The sequence below is a fragment of the Haemorhous mexicanus genome, chromosome 8, assembly GCF_027477595.1.
Source record: "Haemorhous mexicanus isolate bHaeMex1 chromosome 8, bHaeMex1.pri, whole genome shotgun sequence".
In the NCBI taxonomy this organism is placed as follows: domain Eukaryota; kingdom Metazoa; phylum Chordata; class Aves; order Passeriformes; family Fringillidae; genus Haemorhous; species Haemorhous mexicanus.
In genome coordinates, this window is record NC_082348.1 from 10,148,247 (window position 1) to 10,170,959 (window position 22,713).

General features: G+C 41.1%; 1 protein-coding gene across 2 annotated transcripts; it reads left to right on the top strand.

Moving 5' to 3' along the window:
- Window positions 1-1,228: 1,228 nt before the first annotated feature.
- On the top strand, window positions 1,229-11,343 carry CCDC14 (coiled-coil domain containing 14). Of its 2 annotated transcripts, none has more exons than XM_059852709.1 (13): window positions 1,229-1,283; window positions 2,297-2,352; window positions 2,822-2,885; window positions 3,564-3,636; window positions 3,730-3,870; window positions 4,868-5,107; window positions 5,197-5,291; window positions 6,236-6,800; window positions 7,332-7,473; window positions 8,059-8,138; window positions 8,575-8,793; window positions 8,879-9,011; window positions 10,147-11,343. In XM_059852709.1, exons 1-13 carry the CDS (start codon window positions 1,251-1,253, stop codon window positions 11,120-11,122), a joined length of 2,817 nt encoding a protein of 938 aa, XP_059708692.1. In that variant the 5' UTR covers window positions 1,229-1,250; the 3' UTR covers window positions 11,123-11,343. The 2 variants fall into 2 exon arrangements, with proteins under 2 accessions (XP_059708692.1, XP_059708691.1); XM_059852708.1 differs by lacking the exon at window positions 1,229-1,283 and adding an exon at window positions 1,386-1,987.
- Window positions 11,344-22,713: the final 11,370 nt, after the last annotated feature.

Here is a 22,713-nt window from a genome sequence, read left to right on the forward strand (position 1 = left end):
GGGGCCAGGTAGGACAAGAGGACTGCTATAGATACATATTATAATATTGGCTTTTCACAAATATTTAAATGGATTCTACATGTATGGTGTTAAAGTAACTTTGTTATAAGGATATTGTTTTTATTTCTGTTGTTAATTAAGCTTAGACATAGTAGTGAAATAGCTGATATAAGTATGCTTGTGTTAAAATGCCTGCTTGGATGGATAACGTCCAATGAACATAGGATTAGGACACCAGCTACAAATATGCCAACTATCAGCACACACCATCAGAAGACGGTGTTGCCTGGGGCCAAAACTGAAGGTGATGTTTAAAAAGGATTAAAACCAAAACCAAGGAATACACGTGCTCTAGAAAGGTGGATCCAAGGAGGAGATATGCTAAGCAATTCTTGGAACATGTAAACTAGTTTGGGGGAAAGTTTACTATGCATAAGGCTCTATGAATATGCAACAGGTTGATGTAAGGGAAAAATATTTAAGGGGCATCTCCGAATATAACAGTGTGCTCTTGGCTGAGTGCCAAGATGCACCCGGCAGTAATAATCTTTGCTTTATCTTTTTCACCTATTGTCCTTTTTCAAACTTTTTAAATTTTCACAGGAGACTGAACGTGTTTTTCACAGCACATAGAGCAGAGCTGCGTCAGTGGTGATTCAGGTGGGACATGAGGAGGTATTTCTTCACTGAAAGGGTGATTAGACATCGCAACGGGCTACCCAGGGATGTAGTGGAGGAGTGGAGCAGCGGACCCTAGAAGTGTTTAAGGAAAGGCTGGAGGCGGCATTGAGTGCCAGGGCCTGGCTGACATGGTGGTGTTCGCTCACAGGCTGGACGTGATGAGCAGGGAGGTCTTTTCCAACCCGACTAATTCTGTGACTCTGTGACCACTCACCTGCAGGGCTCGGTTTTCCGCTTGTTTCATGAGCGTACGGCGCCTCTGCGCCTAGGGAGCATTGCCCTGCCGACAGCTGCCGGCTCCGCAGGGGCGTTCCCTCAGGGAGCGGCGGGGCGGGGCCGGGCGCGCACCGCCCCTCACGGCCCGCTTAGCCCCGCCCTTTCACTCCGCTCCCGCTCTCCGCCAATCCCCGGCCGCGCTGCCTAGCTCATCTCCTTCCCCTTCCCGCGCCCGAGCCCGCCGGCGCGCCGCGAGGCGGGGTCCTTAGCCCCGCCCCCTCGCGGACGGACCGGGTGGTGATTGGCCGGCGTTGCTGGGGGCGGTGCATGAGTGGGCGGGGCCGGGCCGGGCCATGGCTGCGCGAGGGACTGCGCGGCCCCGCAAGGTGCGTGAGGGCCGGGGGGAGCTGGCGGGGCGCGGTTCTCGTTCGGGGCCTCCTCGCCAGAGCCCGGGGGTGCTCGGGGGGGATGGGGGGGCGTCGGGGGATCCCCCCCGCCGTGCGCATAACGACTGCTGCGCGAGGTCGGGCCTTCCGAGGCCGAGCCCGGCTTGTACCGCAGCCACCTGACAGAGGTCCTGCGGCGCTGCGGGCGGTTCTGGGCCTGTCTCTCTGCCCGAGAGCTCCTTGGGTGGCTCCAGCGGAAGGCAGCGAGGATCAGTGAGGTCTGGGGCATCTCCCTGAAGAAGAAAGGCTGAAGGGGCTGTGTGTTCAGCCTCGAGAAGAGATGGCTGGGAGCGGACCTCACCAAAGTGTATGAATGGCTGAAGGGGGTGTGGGAGGGTGGAGCCCGGCTCTGCTCGGTGGGGCCGAGCAGTAGGACACGAGGCAGTGGGCAGAAACCGATGCACAGGGAGTTCCACCCGAACACGAGGAAGAATAGTTTATCCAGAGAGGATGTGGAGTCTCCCTTCCTGGAGATGCTCAGGAACAGGTCAGGATGTAGAGCTGTGGCAGTGTGCTCTGGGATGGCCCTGCTTGAGCCACTGTGTCCCTTCCAGCCTCACCCATGCTGTGGTTCTGTGACTGTGATTGTGTTTCTCTGCTGTGTGCTTTGGCCAGAGATGATTCTTCAAGTCCCCACAGTTCAGGTCTGCATTTATCAAGCATGGTTTCCATTTGAAACACGTTTGTAGCACGTTTGGGGAGTCTTTGAGTGGTTGTGTCTGTAGAATGCTGTGGAAATTAATTAAGCATCTTGCTGTCAAGGCATATTTTGTGAAATGAAGCCCACAAGTCTCAGGCTCTACTGGCAGCAGTTGCACCCTTGCCTTGAGAGCTGTAACGTCCCTTGGACTGATCCACCTTTCAAAAAGTTCTTGGAATTGGTGGGCAATAGTAGTCTTCAAGTGTTGTGAAAATACTTTATGAAAATCAAGGTGTATTTCTGTAATCAACAGGCTCTGTCTTCTGGAAGGCTGTCAGGAGCAACTAAACTAACAAATGGAAGAAATCAGTAAGAACTTATTCACTAATACTGTTTTAAATTGAGTGTATATATCAGCATTTGGGAGCCTTACAATTGTCATACCTCAATTGAACAAGAAATCCTTGTGTGTATATATAAAACATTTTGAACTGAAAGGTTCTAAGTAGCCCTTGAACAGACAGGCACAAACTGAATAGAAATTTTTGCATATAAAAATACAGATTTCACTCTTCATATTTTATTTATAAAAAGACTGAATTTATATAATTACTAGCTGTAGAGAAGACTGTTGAGTAGAGACTGAATTCTTCTTTGACATAAATTGTTATTATCTGCTTTACAATTTTGCGGATGCAAAGTTTTCAGAAATAGGAAGTTATTTTGTTTCATGAAGAAATAATTTTCTTTTTCTTGCTATTATTGAATGAAAGTAAGTGGTTTTTTACTTTGTTTCCCATTAAGGAGGTGGTATAAACAGTGAATTTCACTTTTTCAGGTTTGGCTTAAAGAAAGGATGTCACTCTGATGTAGAATTTTGTTCCAATGTATCTGCCAATCAGGTAATTAAATGGCTTTTTAGCACTGTTATCTAAAGAGAAGGGAAATTGGAATACCTTGAGTAACAGAAGAAAGCCAGATTAATTTAGATCCTAATTAATTTTCATCTGAACCTGAAATTGCTCCTGCAAGGCGAGCAAGAGTACTGCATCTTGCAGATAGGAGCAAATGGACATTGTGTGCAGTGAGTTTGGCTCTGACAGATCTCCTCAAGGCACAGGATACATTTTGCAAACACAAATAAGCTGCTTATGGACAAGGGCTGGCCCTCACAGAAGAGCAGCTGCTCTTGTTAGTTTTTTGTGCTGGAAAGAGAGTAGCACAGTCAGTGCTGCATTACTGGTTTTGTGTAGTCTAGAGCCAGTTGTCTCCAAAATACAAGAAGGCTTCATTGTTTAAATGTTCATGGAAATAAGAATAAAAAACATGCATGTAATTAACCTCAAATTGAGCAAATGGACAGGAGTGCAACAGCACAATTTAGTTATTTTGCAGATTGTATGTGTTTGCAGACTTCCATGTAATTGCAAAGTAGTACATGGGAAGTTATATATCTGTTTTGGTTATGAGTTGTTCTTTATCAGGTGGCAGATTGGGGTACACTCACCTCTAGAAGAGCATCTTGGTTTACTGAAAGAAACAGTGCTACTCATTTACTGACTGCAGTGCTCTTTGTGCAGGTTGATACTATTCATAATGGACTTGACCATTGTGCAGCTTTACTGAAGAATATCTTACAAAAGGAAGCTACAGGTTGTACCTATAGAAAACACAAGTTACGTTTTTAGTTTTGTAATACTCTCCTGATTTGTTTTGTTGACCATTTTTTCTTTCAATTAATACTAGGAAGGGAGACTGTCCATAAACAACCTGGGAAAACAAATACTATTAAATTTACTTCCAAGCCTTTGCTGACCAAAGGAAATACTTCCAAGAAGAAAGGGTTAAAAAGAATCATTACTCCTGCCCCTGTCCAAAAAGAAATTGGTAAGTGGGCTTTCTTAGGCTTCTTTTTTTTTTTGTTCAAGCAACCTTGAAAGACTCCTCAGCTTAGTGAGATTCAGCAAGGCTTCACATAATTGTTGCCATTTGTTACAGGTTGATCCTGGGTTGGTTCCACAAAAGGATGTATTATTTCCTTTTAGAAACCTTAAATGTTTACTAAACAATTACTGAAATTCACAGGTGTTTGAACTTCAGGTACATGAAAGCTGAATGTGTTTACAAGTATCAACATCATCAGGTTTATCTGGTAGGAAGTGTGGAGGATAATGGTAATACCCTTTCCCTGTTTCTCTTGGACAGGGAATCATTGCAGTCCTTGGACTCAGTTTAGGATCCACACCTAGAAACTGGTCTGAAGTTCAGTGTCCAGCCAGGCTTTTCTCAAAGAAGGATTTGTGGAAACAGGGAAATGTAGCTAGGAATGACAAGACCTCAAATGGTTTAGTGGCCAAAGCACTGAATAGAAAGGTGGATGGAGTGCTGTCAGCTGACTTGCTCCCAGGGGAAATATTTCATTCATTATCATTTCTGCCTCTCTGCACTCTGTTTCTCCTGTGCAGTGTCTAATCCAGTAGGTGAGTGGGGCCTATAGACAGGTGTGTAGCAGAATGTCCACTGGGAACTGTAGGAAGTGAGCATGTAGCTGATATCTGACCAGCACTGTAAAATTACAGTTTTAATTATACCCAAGCAGAGATTTCAAGAATTGTTTTGGAACTGGCCTTCTGTAGGATTAAGTCTCTGTGCTTCCTTCAAGGACAGCTGCCCTTTCCAACTGGTTTAAGTTGCTCTATCTGGTAGAAAAAATTGATGGATTCATTTGCTGGTGAATCGAAATCTGACATATCCTGGGCCATAGGATCTTTGTTTCTGTTCTCAAGGGAGCCTTCCAGAATCTGCCAGACAATACAATGGGTTTGTGTAGATCAAGAAGACAGGCAACTTCAGCTGGATTATTTTGTTCTTTCTTTTTCTGCAGTGCCAATATCAAATAGAAAAGTTGCCTCATCTACCACACTTTCTGCTGAGAAGGAACTTTCAAGTGCAGCACAGAATGAGGTGGTTCAATCAGTTCATGTGCCTTGCAGTGAACACTCTCCTGGGGCGTATCAGAAAATGTATGAGCGTGTGCAAACTCAGATGTCTCTGATAACTGGCCAACCCCCACAGAAGAGCAGTGAAATTCCTACTGTAACTCCTTCTCCTACCTCAAACCAGGGTTAGTGGAACTGCTAATGTAGAGTTGACTATTTAACTGCATGAGTTTTGCCCACGTTGCCTTGATCTATAAGTGTTGTTTTCTTTTAGGACGTCAAAATGTTACAGCTTTGAATTGTCAGTTACCTACCTCCACATCAGCACTGTCCCTGCAGCATTCAGCTAATCCCTTATCCACTCAGTCAGTAAGTAAAAGTTTGATTCTATCAATAAACATTGAATTAGCACTGCCTGCTTATTTATACATGTCCTTGTGTCAGTTTTCCTAATAATTTCCCTTAAAAAAATTTGCGTATTTCAAACTGTAGTGATGCACAGACAAAACACTGATATTCAAAACTCATTTTATGTAGACACCAAAAAATGAAATTAGAGGCATTTCAGCTGGCTGCTTGCTTCTGCCTGGGGAATTCTGTAAAGGACAGCAAACATTGAAAGTGCGGAAATTATTGATTACTGTTAATTGCATTCTCAGTAATGTACACTAGGATCATTAAGCAACTCCTGACAGAAGAACTCATATATCATATGGAGCTTTCCCTGCCAGTGATCAAGGCAATTATTTCTTCAGACATGCTGTATTATCTTAGAGTCACATGGGTTAAAATGCCTGTGTATTTCAGGGTATAGAATAGAGATGATGGAGAATACCAGCAGCCACCTCAGGAAATATGGCAAAGGGCTTAAATCTACCTTGAATCTGTAAGACTGTAGATTTACCTTCCATCTGCAGGCAGTCCATGTATACCTAGTGATGACCTTGACTTTTAAAAAATTCATCTACTTAAAATATTGAAAGGTTACAGTGTTATTCTTTATATTTGTTTTCTTTCCTGTTCTGCTTGGATTCAAGAAACTGCTGAGGGTTTTCATTACAGAACTGCTGTAAAAGAACTGTGCTTTAATGTTGCCAATAACATTAAAGGTAATCTAAATCAGATTTACATTTTAAGTCCTTCTTATTATACAGGAAAATTATTTAATTATTAATTTGTAGTTGTTCTTATAATTCGCAAAGAATGAGCAAGATTTCATTGAGTCAGACAAGGATAGTGCTGTTTGGGATTTTTCTCCTAAAGATTTAAAAATCATGTTAATTTTTTGTTTAATTAGAATATCTTTTATGCAGGGAGTTCCTGTAGGCAGTGCCAATGAATGTGTGCCAGAGATGGGAGGACCTGTGGTTTGCCCAGTGCTTTCTGCTGCTCCTGTTGCTGCTGCACAAACACAGTCTGGAACTGCTGTTCCTGGTGTGTTCCCCTGTACAACACTGGGAGCATCAACCCCTTCAATGCCTGCATTGGTCCCAACATCTTGTGCCAGAGAGATGGCCCCAAGCAAGGAGCAGCAGGTAAAAGAAGCAGATTTGATGCGGTGCATACAAGCCCTGTTACAATCCCATGAAATGCTGAATGGCAGGACTGAACAGAGGGGCCATCATCACTGTCCTGCAAAACATGATGGCTCATGTGACACAGAGGAGGATACTCCTGAGGAACACAGTGAGGACATGGTCAGTGAAGAAGATGAATTGGATGTACTTGATGTGTCTCCAGTGAAAGATACAAGCTGTAAGACAAGTTGTGTGAAGAAGGTTCTAAAATCTAGAAAAGAAAGTCCGGAAGAAACAGCCCATAAAGTTAGGACTGTAAAGTATCTTATGGGTGAGCTCAGAGCACTGGTTACAGATCAAGGTGAGGACATTTTCATTGTGCAGTAGAGTTATTACATACAAATAACACAAGAGCTTGATTAAAGGAGTGAGCAACTTCAGTTTCTGGAAGTTGTATGTGTCAGATGATATGTGACGTCTTACTGTGGGTTTTCACAACTGTAAAACCTTCAGGATTCACTCTGGATAAGTATTACATTATTTTTATAATATTTTAATCTTACCATGACAGCAAGATAAAGATTGTTGCTATTCCATGTACTGAGCTTTCCCCTGAGAAGGGTCCTGGTGTAGACAGATTGCAATAGCAGCAACCTAGGCTGGTTGGAAAGATGGTGGGTTGTGTTTTATTGAGGATGTAAAGCATTGTTTTCATATTCAAGCTCAACAATTTTACATAAATATAAATATAGTTACAGATGAAGTTTTCTTGGGGGCAAAACCTCCAGATACTATTAAATCACTTTGCAGATTGCTTAATCACATGTAAAACATTAGTTATAGTACAGATTCATAGGTTTATGGAGTCTCTTTCTTCCCTCACTTCTTGCAGGTGACTCAGAAATGCTGAGGTTGATGAGTGAAGTAGAAGACTCGGTATCCTTGCTCCCAGCTGTGGTGGGAAGTACAAATATCCAAGCTGAAATAGCTCTGGCTTTGCAGCCTCTGCGCAGTGAGAATGCCCAGCTGCGCAGGTGGGGAGCTCCTCAGTGAGCCTGGCCTCACTGCTCGTGCACCTAAAGCATCTCTAACTGCTCTGGCTTAAGTTGCCTTTGTTAAGGCTCTTCCCTTCTTATCTGTGCAATATTTGTGAATTAGAAAGTGTGCTGGTAAGGCCATACACTCTAAAAAGCCATAATTAACACACAGCATAGCTTTGATATTTTAGTAGTATCAGTTACCTCATGATGGGGCCTTTGACTGGGTGGGGTGAATGCATCACTCTGAAAACTGCACTAACAAGATAGTTAGCCTGCTCATGTTCTTTTTGTAGTTTGTTCTCAAAAGCAAAAGTGTCTCTCATTTAGAGGGTTTTCACTTAACTGGGTAGCATTTACTTCAAAAGAGGGGTATTTTGCAGATACTTGGAAAGAGTCTTTTGTGTTGAAGAAGTACCAGAATGTAAGAAAAATGTGTTATTAAGACTTCTTTATGTTTCTGAAATATTCCCTGACATTTAATTCTCAAAAGCAACTTCTCATGAAACTAATTTAAAGTGCAGTCCTTTTGAGTTTATTCTAATATTTCTGAATTTGTGCTTTTTCACAATTCACATTTAGGAGACTAAGAATATTAAACCAGCAACTTAGAGAACAGGAAAGCAGTGAGAAGACATCTGGACAGAGCTGCAACTATGAATGTAAAGTACCAATAATGTTGCTTGATAGGGGTATATTTTTAAAAGCTTTATTACCATAGATATGTAATTTTTAATTTATATCTCTATAGTTTCATATGTCTGTATGTGTTGTGGCCTTTAGTGGTAGCTGAACTAAGTGGGTCTAATGCTGGAACTGCATTTGCATGGACTGTTGGGCCTTTTTAGATGCCACAGACTAGGATTTGGCTCTTCAGCTGCCAAGCAGGTTATTTTTGCTTATGTGCCTCTGAAAATGAAGATGACTGATTAAATCATTAAGAAGAAAGCTTGAGCTTTAGCTTGTTGCAAAAAAACCACAACCCTTCTATCTGTTACCAAAATTCATATTACCAAGATAATTTAAAAACTTAGTTTGGTTTAGAAATTCAAGCTACCACGCAAAACACTTAAACATTTTATGTTTTACTTTTGGTAGTGGTTTCTTTGCAGTCCTTGAATGTGATGCTCCAGAGTCAATTGAAAGAGTCGCAGAAAGGCCTTGATTCACTGCAGGCTAAAAATGAAGAACTACTGAAAATAATAGAAAGTCAGAAAGAAGAAAATAAACATCTTGCAAAAGGTATTCAAGAAAAAGAAGAAGAATTGCTAGAAAACAAACAGCATTATGACATTCATTCCACCAAGCTCAAGATTGGTGCGTGTTTTCAATTTGGTTATTCTTTGTTTAGCATATTAAAAGTCAAAAGAAGTAATTGTGTAAGTTCTTGTTGGCATTTCAGAAGTGGAAGAGGCGTTAGGAACTGTGAAGAGCCTTCAGTTTAAGCTGGAAGCCGCAGAGAAAGAAAATAAGATTTTGGGCATAACATTATGTCAGCGTGATGCAGAAGTTAAGAGACTGAGGGAATTAACCAGGTATTATTGACTAAGGGGTTTTTTTACTTCCTGACATTATTTTTCTTTTTTAAAAATCTTTCTTATTCCTTGGGGTTTTTGGGTTTTTTTCCATCCTGTGGATTATTGTAGTCTTAGTATATTGGTGGTGAGAGATCACATAAGCTAAACCTTCTCTTTGCAGTTTGTTTTGTTACAATGCTGCTATAATTTTGTTTTAAAACAGAGTTTGTCATACTCTGTGACTTGAATTCTGTGGTAAAGTAAAATACTATCTGCCATAACTTATGTGAAGTCTTAACTCCTAATAGCAGATCTATTAGGTCTGTAAGGATCTATTAGCCAAAAAGAGCTATTGCTGTGAATTTATTTTATCTTGCTCTTTTATGCTGAAAATAGTGGCAAGCTGGGAGATATAAATAGCTTTTGCAGCTGATAGTGGTGTGTATCTACAATTGCTTTGGATATGTTGTGCTGAGGAAACAAAACTGTTGTCTGCTATATTTTTAGTTGGGACTGATTGGAACAGCAGAATATTTTGAATAGTCGTTTCAAATGCTTCAGTTGAAGTTTAGACAGTTCTGTGACTGCTGTGCTGACCACCAGGTGGTGGTAGAATGATGTCACATTACACGTGTGTGTGTGTGTGTGTGTGTGTGTGTGTGTGTGTGTGTGTGTGTGTGTGTGTGTGTGTATGCTAGAGACAAATATAAATATCTAAATGTTCATCTCTTTTGATGGACAGAGCAGTAAGTTAGAAGAATTTTTTTTTTTTAATTTAGATGCAATGGGAAGAATAATTCAGAAAACCCTTCTTAGTAATTTTGGTGACTGCTTCTATCTGCTTTGTAGCAGTTTCTTGGCACCAATTTATTTCATTGTGTGCTGCTCAAAGCAGGTACACCAGGAATAATCTGGAGAACTTCACTGGGTTGTGGTATTTTTGTTACTTTTTAGCCACAGTGAGCTGAAGAAGAATTCAAAAACACTTGGAATTGGTTCACATTTGTACTGCATTTTATAACAATATCTAGAAAGTGCATTGCAACTTTGCCACAGCTTGATAAATCTACTGGTTTGTTTCTATAGAAAATTTTTAAACTATTTATTTTTGGTGACTGATTTTGAATCTTTTTGGTTGATTTTACCCTAACAGAACCTTGCAGGGCAGCATGGCCAAGCTTCTGTCTGACCTCACAGGGGACAGTGTTAGACCCAAATCTGAGAAATCTCTCTCAAAGTCTCGTTTGGAAGACCATGAAAAGCAGATGCAACCTGAGCTGTTTCCTGGGAGTACTTCAGTAATGACTTACCTTAAAACATTAGAAGTGGATCATATTTTGATAGATCCGGATCTTCAATTCCCAAATAAAATTGGAGAAGTAGAAATGCAAAGTCTGTCCTATGACAAGTTTGCTGCTGAAGGAAGTAAAATTAACAGTACATTCACAGAAGAACAAACATTAGCTCACAGAGGACCACCAGCTCCATTGAAGCAAGATGCAGAAACAGGGAGTGATTCTGGAACTTTACTAGATGACCAAACCAAGTTAGATGAGACAATTTACATTCCACTGACTAGTAGTGCCTCTAAAAAACAGCAGCCAGTCTCTGGGAGAAGTGGTGTGCCACCCCAGAGCAGAGGGGCTTGTCAGAGGCTGGATTACCACTGTGAGCTCCCAAGCTCTGTGCAGCAGTATGCATGTGAGGATCCAACTCTACTGGATAAATTAAATGGTGGGCACAGTGTGAAAAAGACTGTGGAAAACACTCTTGAAATCACAGGGGGTAAAGGAAAGCCAGAAGGAGACAATGTCCCAGTGAGACCAAGAGGCATTCCAAGTGGGGCTGCAAAAGATTTCATGGATAAACCAGACCAGCCTCAGCCTAGTCCATACCCTTGTGCATCGATGGCATTTCCAGCAGGGGTTTCTCAGAAAACAAGCAGTAAAGCAGCTGATTTTAGCTGCATTTCATTTGATGATTTCTCAGGGAGGTCTGACTGGAGTGCATCTTCTTTCTCAACATTTACTTCTCGAGATGAAGAGGACTTTAAAAATAGCTTAGCAGCCCTGGATGCCAACATAGCCAGGTTACAAAGGACTCTGCAAAGTAACATTAGGAAACAATGAGTATGAGAAAGCAAAATGGGCTGCAGCTATTTGGATAAATTAAGTTTTTCTGAAGCATATTAAATATGGTATTGAGATGTATATTTGTATGTAACAGCTTATTCCTAGCTGTCTCAATTATGGATAGAATTTGTTCCTCATTAGGCTGTGGTGCTGTTCCCCTTGATGTGTACAACTTGAAATAACTGGCTTTTTATATTAAATAGAAATGGCTTTTTAAATTATTTCTTTTATACGCTTTACTTGCAAAATTAAATGTACTCGTTTACTTGTGGTTTTTTTCCCTTCCCCAAGAACTGTTGTAAGGTGCTGCACATGAGCAAGAGGTTCCACAGGTAGAGACCAGGGAGGAGCAAGTTACAGAGCAGTGCTGAGAGTTACAGTTGCTAAGTCAGGATTATGCTATTCCAAAAATAAAGACAGCCATCACTATGGGATTTTTAGTGTGTGATATATCCTATGAAATACATGAAGGAATCCCTTTTCACACACCACTACTAAAACTATTTTCTCTTTGCACTGTACTTGAAGGAAGCTGATGAAGTGGAGAATCCAGACAAGGGCAAGAAAATGATCATCAAACTTCCATTGCTTTCTACAGTCCTGTTAAAGGGCATGCTTTTACAAATGTTTGCTTTTATCTAAAGTAAAAGGGGATGTAGTACCAGTGGATAAACACAGAACAGAAAGATGCTGAGGAACAGGAGCAGCAGAGCTGACACAAAGGAGACAAATGAGGCTTTGGCTGAAAGTTGGCAAGCCAGTACAGTTAGGAAAGCACCAGAATATACAGCCTGAGGAAGGCATGAAAATTCTACAGTTGTTGAGGGGTCAAACATCTCTTGTACATTAATACAGAGAGTCTGACTGAATCACCTGAATTGGCTCTCACAGGAATGGGAGTGGAGCAGGGAATGATTCCAGTCTGTGGGTCTCCCTGACAGGCTTTACCACATCTCAGTCTCAAGAATGTGCATAATGCAAGTGTTTAAATTACAGGTGGAGGAAGATACCATTGCTACCATTCTGTGCCTCTTATACCCTCAGCAATGCTTCAGAGCTGTTTTCAGGGAAAATATCTTTGGAAAAGGAACAGCAGTATACAGAACTGAATTTAAGACTGCTTTTTCTGCAGAATTGCCTATTATTTTTTTCCTAGAGAACATTGTTGTCCTTCCTGGCATTCTTTTCTTGTATGTTTCCATGTAGGAGAAAAGTCCCTCATGGTCATCTGCTTGTGTGAAGTTAGGATGCTGTCCATGCATTGTGCTGGGGAGCAGCTCTGATTATTTTTGTTACTGGTAACTGAGTCATACAAAGGTATGAAGAGAGCACACTACAGAAGATGCCAACTGGCACTCCTGCTTTGAAAAAGGAAAGTTAGACTAAATAGTGACTTCAGTCATTTAGAATGCTTTTAAGGCTTGGCCTGGATTTCTCAGTATTCTCCACACTCATCGTGCTCAGATTCAAAATAAGGTTGGTATGAAAGTGAAAAGGTTTTATTTAAGTATTTACAAGTAGTTTCAGTGTAGAAGCTAAGCAACATTTAAACAATTATTATGGAGTGGGTTAAGGACAAGCTACAATAAATTCTAATCTTTAGAACTCACAAGAAACCTGAAAAAAGATGGGAAGAACATTCACTAGTAGACAACTCATTCAATTTTCTCCTTGCACCCAAGACTTGAAGGAGGGTATTCCTGGCCAAAGCTAATTGCAGCATGTTAAAGGCAGCTGTGGTGTCAGGATGCCCAAGCATGTTGCTTTTGTATTGACAGCATTTACATTCACTTTTACAGTGAGGGAAGATGTTTCACCATCTTATTTGTTTCCTGTTTGCCTTATAAAGTCAGTTCTATGAAAGCAGGAGGTGACTACTGGAAAACACTCCTGGGCATAATGATATAGGAGCAGGTTGGAAATATGTCCCCAACTTCCAAGGAGAAGAAGCTTAGAAGAAGTGACAGGAAGGAGGAGACTTTTTTTTTTTAATGGTCCTTTGTTTTGTACTCCAGTATGTCAATCAGAGTTATGGCACCTTAATGAAATATAAAATTTCCCATATATGGGCATTATAAATGTGCACTGTTAGGTGTTCAGTAATAGCTGCTGTGAAACACCTCTTCTGTTCTATGGATTAACTTGAACAGCTCAAACTGCAACATCAGTGATCATGATTTAATATTCTAAAACAATTCTCACTGTGAGGCTGGTGAGGCAATGGAGGAGGTTCCCCCCAAAAGTGGTGACTGCCCCATCCCTGGAAGTGTTTGAGGCCAGGCTGAACAGGCTGTTCTCGGCTTTGAACAACCTGCTGTAAGGGACCACATCCCTGCCTAGGGCAGGGGGTTGAACTAGAGGGTGTTTTCCATCCCTTCCAGCCCAAACCATTCTATGATATGTAGCATCATCTCGGTTTTTCTTGTAAACACTGAAGTTACAAGCGTTTCATTTTAACAAATCATATTCTGTGAAGTTGACATCTGTGCTTTCCAGTGATGTGGAAAGAAAAGGAACTCTAAAAAGATGTCATCAAGCTCTTTTCCCTTTATGAACCCTTTTTCTTGTGGAACATGGAAAAGATGGGGCAGTACTCCAGAGTACCTGAGTTTAACCCACGTATTATTCCCTGCTCTGCTGTCTTGAGCAATGAGTGCCTATAATCCAGTGTCCCATTCCAAGAACTGGGGAATGGTAATGGCTCCCTGCAAACACAAAGGATTGCTGTCTTACTACTGTGTCCAATTCCATCAAAAACTTCATAAGGAACAAAAGCTGCCTTATTTGCTGAAGTAAAGCCTGCATCTGTGTGTGCTAATAAGTTACCTGGGACACCAGTTGAGGTCAAGTGGCAACATCATTCACTTACTTATCGAAGGGAGTTTTTAGACCTCAATATTTCACAAAATGTGTAACAAAAAAACCCAAACAAACCAGGCATTGCTGCTGTTACCTCAAATACCTTTCTTAAGTCTCTGACTTAATGCAGGCATTCCTAACAAGGGTAATTTTTTTTCCTTAGAAGGGAAAGAAACACTTCCTTTGTTAGATCAGAGAAACTGGCTAAGGCCAAAAAAAAAAAAGTTAAAAAAATAAAGTCATAGGTTAGTCATGTCAGTGGTCCCCAAATAGTGTAGATGATTATTCAAGTTTGGGCAGCCAGGACAGGTCTGCACACCTGCCACAGCACCAGAATTTACCAGAAGAGATGAAAATGTCAAGTTTGATTTGAGATATTAAAGTGGGTATGACAGACAATTCAGTCCAAACAGAGATTTAGCTCTAAAGCTAAATCTGATCCTAGGTAGATCAGACTACCCACACGAATTACCTGTTTCCTATTAAGCTCAGGCAGGCCATCTCAAGTGGTTCTCCAGCCAGCTGTAGGGATATTCTGAGTGTTCAGTTACACGAGTCAGGGCTTTTGCCTGCAGAGCCTTGGTTACAGAGGGGTCAAGTAGGAGATGAGGTCTTATTGCTGAGCTCACTTTAACCTCTGCCTTAAGGTGAAATCAAGAGTCACTGTCACTTTCATGACTGTTCTTGCAATTTGAGCTGTAACCAGACAGAAGCCTGAAGAGAACTGTCCCCCAGCCTTTGATTCGTATTCAAGTTGCTCAGGTCTCTCTTCAGCATAAGCATAGGCTGGGTTTGTTTTTACTGAGAAATCTTTTTGATAGAGAAGAAAATAGATTCTTTAGTCTCCAGATTTCTCTTAATCTGTGAAAATGGATTGAAAATGGACTGCTTCTGTGTTAACAGTCTTAGGAAGTATATTCACTGTATCTCTTTGCCTTTTACTGCAGTGAGGTAAGGGAAATGTGCCTCTCTGTAGGCAGTCCACACTGCTTTCCCTCTCAAGGCTTGGTGGAAATGCCACAGTTACATGGAGATCTTTTTCAGGGGTGAAATTTTGTGTGAGCAAAATGCCTCAACCATGAAATTCAGATCCTGTGGTCGTACCTAAATTCATCATCAGTGAATGTTTCACTATTTGAAGACCAAACACCAGGGTGAACTGAGAGCCCAATGCTTTCATAGACATCTTCTGTTTATCAGGGCACTGAATGGAGAGAATGTTATCCAAAAGTTCTCATTGTACTCCTGGTCCCACACAAGACTGGAGTCACAGTGCACAGGCATGGAACAATCCCCAGTCATGAAGTGACACCAGTAGTATTGCAAGTTCAGAGGCAGGGGGACATGCTGAAAATCTGCTTTTTGCATTCATGGGAATATCCATTACTGAAGTTTTTACACTGTGTTCCAAAGACAGTGTAAAATCAGTGCTTTACTGACAGCAAAAAGAGAAGTTTAAACAGCTCAACATGTAGTGGCCATCTGTCTTACAGCTAACATTATGTGGTTTATAGGCTCTTTAGGCATTTGAATGTCTAAAGACCACTTAGAAGTATTATTTCTTTAAAGACTCCTGGTTTAGTCCAAGCCTATGATGAATTCTGGCTATTTCTCTGCTGCAATCATAAAGCCAAAACATATATTTTCTTACTGCCTCCTCCCAGATTCTATTCTGTATTTAGAAGCAAGCAGTGTTTTTGGACTTGCAATTATGATATTAAGCTAAGTGTAAAATATTTTTCTTGGCATAATCTAGAATATAAATAGCTTTATCATCAGTTTCTGGTTCTCTTTATTCCCTGGGGAATGCCAGTTCTCTTCCATAGTTAGTCTCAGTAGTAAGATCATCCCAACATCAGCCTTGCTCCAGCATCCCCTTTCCAAGAAACACAAGCAAACCAGGGCCAAGTACTTTCCTCCACTCCCCAAGGCTTCAGACAGACAACACTGGGAAGATGTTCCTGTATAGTCCCTGAACCTTCATCCCCCTTCCCTCCCAATCTGCAGAGAGCAGTTCGCCATGACACTGAGCTCTCTCCAGCACAAGTCTTGTCTCCAACCAAAGTTTCATTTCCACTCAAAGAATTTTCAGCATGGCATTTTTATGTTCCACACAGGCCCCTGGGCAACAACATGACATTCAAGGACTACTGATTTTCACCTTTCCTCTGTGACACCCAAACACTTGGGAATGTTGGCACCTTGCCCATCTTTTAAACCATGACCCTCTGTGTGAGAGAGCAGTGGAGCCACCCTGTGAGTACTGAAGCAAGATTTTAGGTGACTCCTTTAATAGCAGTCATTGACTGAGGAACAACAGGCTCAGATCAGACTTTGAAGTGAGCTTTTTCAAGAGCACTCACTATTTTTATTTTAAAAAAACTATCCATCATCAATCCAGTTTGCTCAGGGTAACATATGCTGAGCAAATATAGGCATCTGCCTGTTTAAGCTTCCTACCCTGAACAGGGTCCTGCAAACACTGCTGTGCTGTTGGGAAGCCTCTGAGAGTCACTAACACCCTTCCCTCTGCAAGTGGTAATCACACCTGCAACCACAATGTCATGTGAGACAACAGTGAGCAGTGTGGGTACAGAGTGTGGAGTCACAGCCCTGCCCATTCATACCCTGGGTGGGGTGAGCACACATCAAACACTTCCTCATGTGCCATCGCTGTCTTTACTCCACTTTTGCTGTCATAATCCAGCCCTAATCCTTACAAAAGGGTTAAGAACATCCCCTGCTCCAAGATCTGGGCTCAGAGCACAGTCAGTGCAGCAGAGCTCTCTCCCAGCAGCTGGCTCTGGAAACAAGAGCAGGAATCATCATCCCAAAGCCACGGAGAAGACTCAGGCACTGCTCGTTCCTGCAGGCTGCCTCAGTCTGTGCACGGCAGAGCTGCTATTGTTGGTGCTGCTTAGGAAATATTCCAGGGAGTGTGTAATTGTTTATGCTCAGAGTCTTTTATCAACGCTTAATTAACTGCAGTTACAACACATGTTCACCATTAATATTTTAAATTACTGAAATGTTTGCTAAATCTATTCTGATGGCCTTCTTGGAAACTTCCACCAAAGGTTCCAAAAGTGACAGGGTGTAGTCCTGTGCCTGCGGTACTCGGTCCCTTCTTGCTTAAGGGTCTTCAGGCATGGTCTTGGGTGATATCTACATTTCATGCCTGTGACACTATAAAAGGGGCCATTTCTAAAAGTTATCTGAAGCTGATTTTCCTCCTTTGTAAACAGCTCTGGGCATTTTTAAACCACTGCTTTACTCGGCTACAACAAAAGCTGTTGTCATCCAGCCGTGCTGCAGAAAGTGGTTGCTTTGGATTTGGCCACATCTTCCAAATACACTGTTTCATCAGTCATTTCATCCCACAGAAGCCACAATTAGAAACATTTTGCTCCTAAATTCCAGAAACAACTTCTAAAAGCCTAGAAATTTCCCCTCAGTTGGCTTCTTCAGCTGGATCCCCTCTGCTGAAGTAACTGAGCAGCAGCTTTTTCACCTTTTAAACAGGAATACACAAAATGCACCCAAAGTCTGGTTTCCCCTTTACCAGCACCTGGGAGGACTGCAAATGAAAATCATTCTAAAGTGCCTGGGTTTTGTTGAAAAATCGTTCAGGGCTCCAAAAATTAGCAAAAGAGCCCTTCTCCTTTTGAAGTTTACTTAACAGGCTCGCGACAAGATTCATTACTTGAGTCACAAGGCTTGTAATTGATCATTCTCAGCCTGTGCTCAGACAGCCTGGCGGTGCAGTATGCCAAGTCACCAGGGATTTAATATTTGTGGGTTTTCAGGGTTTTAAAGAAGTTATTCTGGCAGTTTTAGGGGACATTAACTAGTCTTGTTGTTCTCATCCACCTCTTGTGAGTATTGACAATTGAGTCAAGGTTACAATTAATGTGTTCCTTCTGTGAATAACACTGAATAACACTGACAGACTGTGCTCTTTTCCTCTGGAGCAGTTTTGCATTTCTTGGTCTAATCTTTGTGGTTTTATGCTTATATATTAAAGCCTTTCCATTTCCTTCCTGCCATACATCTCTCCTTGCAAATACCACATTGTATATGAGTCTGCTCCCATCTTCCTTCCAGTGCAAGCCTTACCAGGATAAGACTCTTCCTCAGTTATCCACTGGAGAAAACACACTCTTACCATAATGGAGTCTGAATGTCTGTGGGTAGTTCATTATAAATCATAGCTCTAACTTCCAGGGTCCCTCCAAGCCAAGCTCCCCAAAGAATGCTTGTAAAAGTCTGTGTACTTGTAATCAGCCTAAGTACCTCAGCTCCAAGCCTGTGAAGGAGCTCTGCATCTCAGTTTTAGGATCAGGACCTGTATTTGTTAGATGAGTCAGATCTATAACTATTTAACAGAGAAGCAAGTAGCTGACAGGATGTGTTAGTTAAGCTTGCTGATTCTGGTCCTCCTACTCCATCCATAATTGATAATAAATTGCTATAGTCTCATATAAATTGCAATATTCTTTGCCCCCATTGTGCTCCCATTTTCCCATTTTCTAATTAGGCTGGGCAAGGAATTTCTGTTGAACTTCTTGCAACACTGCAGTTTTCAGCAGGATTTTTCATGAGCACTTTTCCCATATGTGATTATATTGTTTGTGTGGCAGTGGAACTCTGTCAGCAATCTCCTACCTGAGCCTTGAATGTACCAAACACATTTGGAGGAAATCATGTTTTGTCCTATTTATTTTCCTTGAAAATAATTTCTATGTTTCAGTGAAAGCTTAAAAGAATCCCTAGATATCTGTAGAAGGTGGAAGCAGTGACTGTGACAGCCCGGACCTCTGAGGAAAAATTTCCATGGAAATTCAGCTGAAGCTATCAGCCTTTCTCCTTCACCACTGAGGCATTTCTCTATCCCCACTGAGCTCTAATGCTGGACCTGCTGCTGGCACCATTGCATTGGATGTGCAGTTCTCCTGAAGAGCTCAGGGCACAGTGAAGTCTGTAAGTTTTGTGAGACATACATACAGCAAAAACTTGCTTTGTTATATGACTTTTGGAGCTTTGTAGCTCTCCTGGTTAACTCTGGCCATCTGGAGTCATTGAAGCACAAAGAGTTCTCTAAAGGTGCAAGGTAAAATAGTGCTGCCCATCCTATTAGACAGACACATCTGGGAATAGCATTGCTTCCCTCATTTCTCAAGGAAAGGGCCCAACTTATTACAGTGACGATGAATGGCAGTGAAAGTCAGACTGGGACTAAAACAGATGTGAGAGATAAAGAAAGAGAGAAAAGGAGGGAGAGATATGGAGACAATCAAAGGAAATAGGGAAAAAATCTCTTTTGTAGATAAAAGAGGAAAAAACCTTCTGCACAATGGACAGCAGCAGACATCAGGCTGGTGTCATTGTCCATCTTTCCACTTCCAGGATGGTTGATTCACTGGAACACCTGAAGGCCACCTTCCCAGTTAGATATCTTCACAATTTATATTCTATCACTTTCAGGCTTTTCCTCTACACTTTTATTTCCAAAAATCTTTTGCTAAAATGCCTTTGTTTTCAGTTTAAGCATGCCTGAACCTACAAAGGATTCCAGTTAGCTCTAGCAGGCACAAGGTATGTCGTTTCTTTGGAAACATCAACTTTAATTAAAACAGCAGTACAGATACAATGCCCTTGGGTGTCTTCAATCCAAGGCATATTTGGGATAATGGGAGATGGGATAATTTCTCATCAAAGTGTAAAAGTCATTCTGGGGACTAGTGGCATCACCTCCAGTTTGCTCAGCTGTAAATAAATTTCCTTGAAGTTTCAGTTGATATTCCATAGTTCAGTACTGGCAGTCAAGCCCTTGACAACCTTTGATACAATGCACAACTTCACAGTCCTACTGTCCCTTCCTCATTACCCTCTCTCTAGACTGCACACATGCATAGTCACATTAAAAACAGATTATGTTACATGCATTAAAATGCTAATATTTGCTAACATTTGGCTGTATTGAAGCCAAATTAATTCTGGACAAAGCTGATACCTCGGACAAAGATTATGTGTACAGAGGAAAGGGGCTTTCCTACAGCCATTGTCCAGAGAAAAGCCTCAGGTAGAGGTGTGTCTGCAACAATCTGTTCCTATTTAGGCTGTTTTCAAACTATAATGAAAGCATATCATTTTTTTGCTAAGGATCTGCTTTTAGATCTCTTTGATTAATTCATTATCATTACATTTGCGTTAATGAGATTACCTTATAGCCATAGTTCCATGAATAACTAGTTCATTTGTGTGCTCTTTTCTTTAGAAATAGCAAATTATTTGAAATGTTCTCAGAGAAAAAAGTCTTTTGCACTAGAAAAGCTGTTAGAGCTTTAATTACAAGTTTTATTGCAAATCATTTAGCACTTGAATGCCTCTACTGATGAATAGAAGTCTGATCTGAGTCTCAGACTCTAGCTCATTCTGTTAATTAATTATGGCCATTTTTATGTGAAATCAACATAATTATTTCTATTGTTAAAAGGCTAAAAAACTACAAACTAGATTCTGTTTTAGAAGATGAGGGATATATATAGAGAAAAAGTCCTGAAAGTCTAGTACAAACAGGCAAAGAATATGTGTAATTAATTATTATTAGAACCTCTATTTAAAAGCAGGGAGGTTGAGGTACAGAAAGCTGCCCAAATCAGATTACATTGTAAGACTGTGGTAAAGAAATTAAAATGTTTCTTGAGCACCGTAGCTGTGGTGAAAACATTTCCCTTTGATGTGACAAGGCTGCCTCTAATTTCCCATCTCCAGCTCACATGAGAGACATGTTTCTGTTCCTAATGAACCCACACTCTGGGATAAAAGCAATGTATGCAACCTGCAAACACGTCAGAGAGCTCCAGTCAAAAATAAAACTCTGGTTGGAAAACACATAGGCTGAGGGGTTTTCTGAAGTTTATTTTAGGGGTGGGTTTTGGAGTTATTTTTTGGTTCTTTGTAACCCCAGCCTCTTGGCTGTTTAGGAAGTAATGGATGCAGTGTTCCAACTGAAGTGAGCATGGTTCCCACCTTACATGTATGCAGAGAAAGACAGCTGGTAGGAAGCCTCTCCCTTAAGGGGTAAAATTGCAACTGACTATTTGTAATGTATATGAAAGCATTGGGAATTGGAATGTTTGAGAGACACTTCTTTTGTAGGAGTTAATGAGTGTGGAAGGAGCATTGACTCTCAACTCTTGCAGCAAGCATACTGATAAACAGCCAGATATTACCATAGTTCACCTGGATCTCACTTTTCAGGGCTTGGTTTTCTTCTTCTTTAATGTAGACATTTTGCAATACTCCAACAGAAACATCCATTCTGATGAAATGACACCAAAGATCTGGGGATGTAAGCAAGCTGTGGTTTGTACGTGTTTCAATGGCAGAAAAGCTAGAAAAGTTTGCTGGAAGAATCTGCGGGCTATACTTCTGTTCTGCTTTGCTCCACTCCTTTATTCTGCAGTTCACCAGAAACATATGTAGCTTTTTGAGCTGTCACAGCCATCAATCTTAAAATATTTCAAGCTCATTCAAAGGAACTGTTTTTGAAAATAATAATCAGAGTTGACATCTGCATTGCAATGACATCTTAGTCTGTTTTGGAGATCAGAGGCACCTTTTCCCAGATCAAGGCTTGGAAAGATAGTTCTCTGCTTAATGACTAAATATTGTCTTCATGCTAAAGACAGTGGCACACATATACCTGCATATAGTTATACATGTACTCATATAGAGGCAAAAAAGTCCTACAGCCACAACATAATTTTTAAAAGACTCTAATATTTTGTTAATCCTTACGGTGGAATAACAGAGAATTAGTCACAGTTTTCTGTGTCCAAAGCACTTCCAGAAACAAAATCCACCAAGTGCACGCTTTCAGCAGAGTGGAGTCCTGGCAGGGATCTTTCCACTGGATGTCTTAATGAATGCCAGGTACAAAATTCAGACCCACAGCTGCCCTCCTTCCCAGCTAACAGCTTGTGCTGGAGCAGCATCAAAGCTGGCTGCAGGCGTAGCAAATGTATGCACCTGCACTGAGTAATTACTGAGTCTAATGCCAGTATGGATTAGCTTCAGTGCTCTTGTGAGAAAAGTATGGATTAACTCACAGCATTCAGCTTGTTACAGCTGTCTTACTGCACATCCAGTTTTTATAGGCACTTATAAAGCAATATCCATCCACATTCTCTTTTGATTTCTGATGATGGAGTCCTTCAGCTGTGACATTGGAGTGTACTTCAAAGCTACCCTTTTGTCTGCTTTTCTCCTCTTTCTTTTTCCATTTCAAATTCAGCATTAATTTGTAGGTTACTGTTCATGTCCTGCCACCACACATACACCTAATGTCTATTTCCAACTTTTATATGTAAGTTACTTTTTAATGGTTTTGTATGAATTTCTTCCTCTTCATCTGGAACCAGTGGGAAGAATGGATATCCATAAAAAACAGTTTAGAGATTGCTTCCAAAAATCAAAATGGCTTTGACAACCAGTCTGCAGTGGGTACCCGTCTAATGAGAGCTCCATTTAGACACTCCTGACTTTTGATTAGTATTTTCCTCTTCTGGAATAAATCTAGAAACATAGAAATTAACAGCTGCTACTTCTGTAGTCACTCTCTTGAGCTGTCCCTGAAACCACGTAAAATTATTCTTATTGTCAACTTGCAATTTCTTTTCTGTGAAAATGTAATAAAGATAAAAATAAATTTCAGCTCTAATGTC

What these genes read in the sequence shown, in the direction of transcription:
- CCDC14 (XM_059852708.1), top strand. Translation starts at nt 1,742, where the DNA reads ATGCACAGGGAGTTCCACCCGAACACGAGGAAGAATAGTTTATCCAGA. An exon ending in CTAACAAATGGAAGAAATCA is followed by an intron (nt 2,353 to 2,821) that starts GTAAGAACTTAT and finishes TCACTTTTTCAG; the next exon opens with GTTTGGCTTAAAGAAAGGAT. An exon ending in CCCTGTCCAAAAAGAAATTG is followed by an intron (nt 3,871 to 4,867) that starts GTAAGTGGGCTT and finishes CTTTTTCTGCAG; the next exon opens with TGCCAATATCAAATAGAAAA.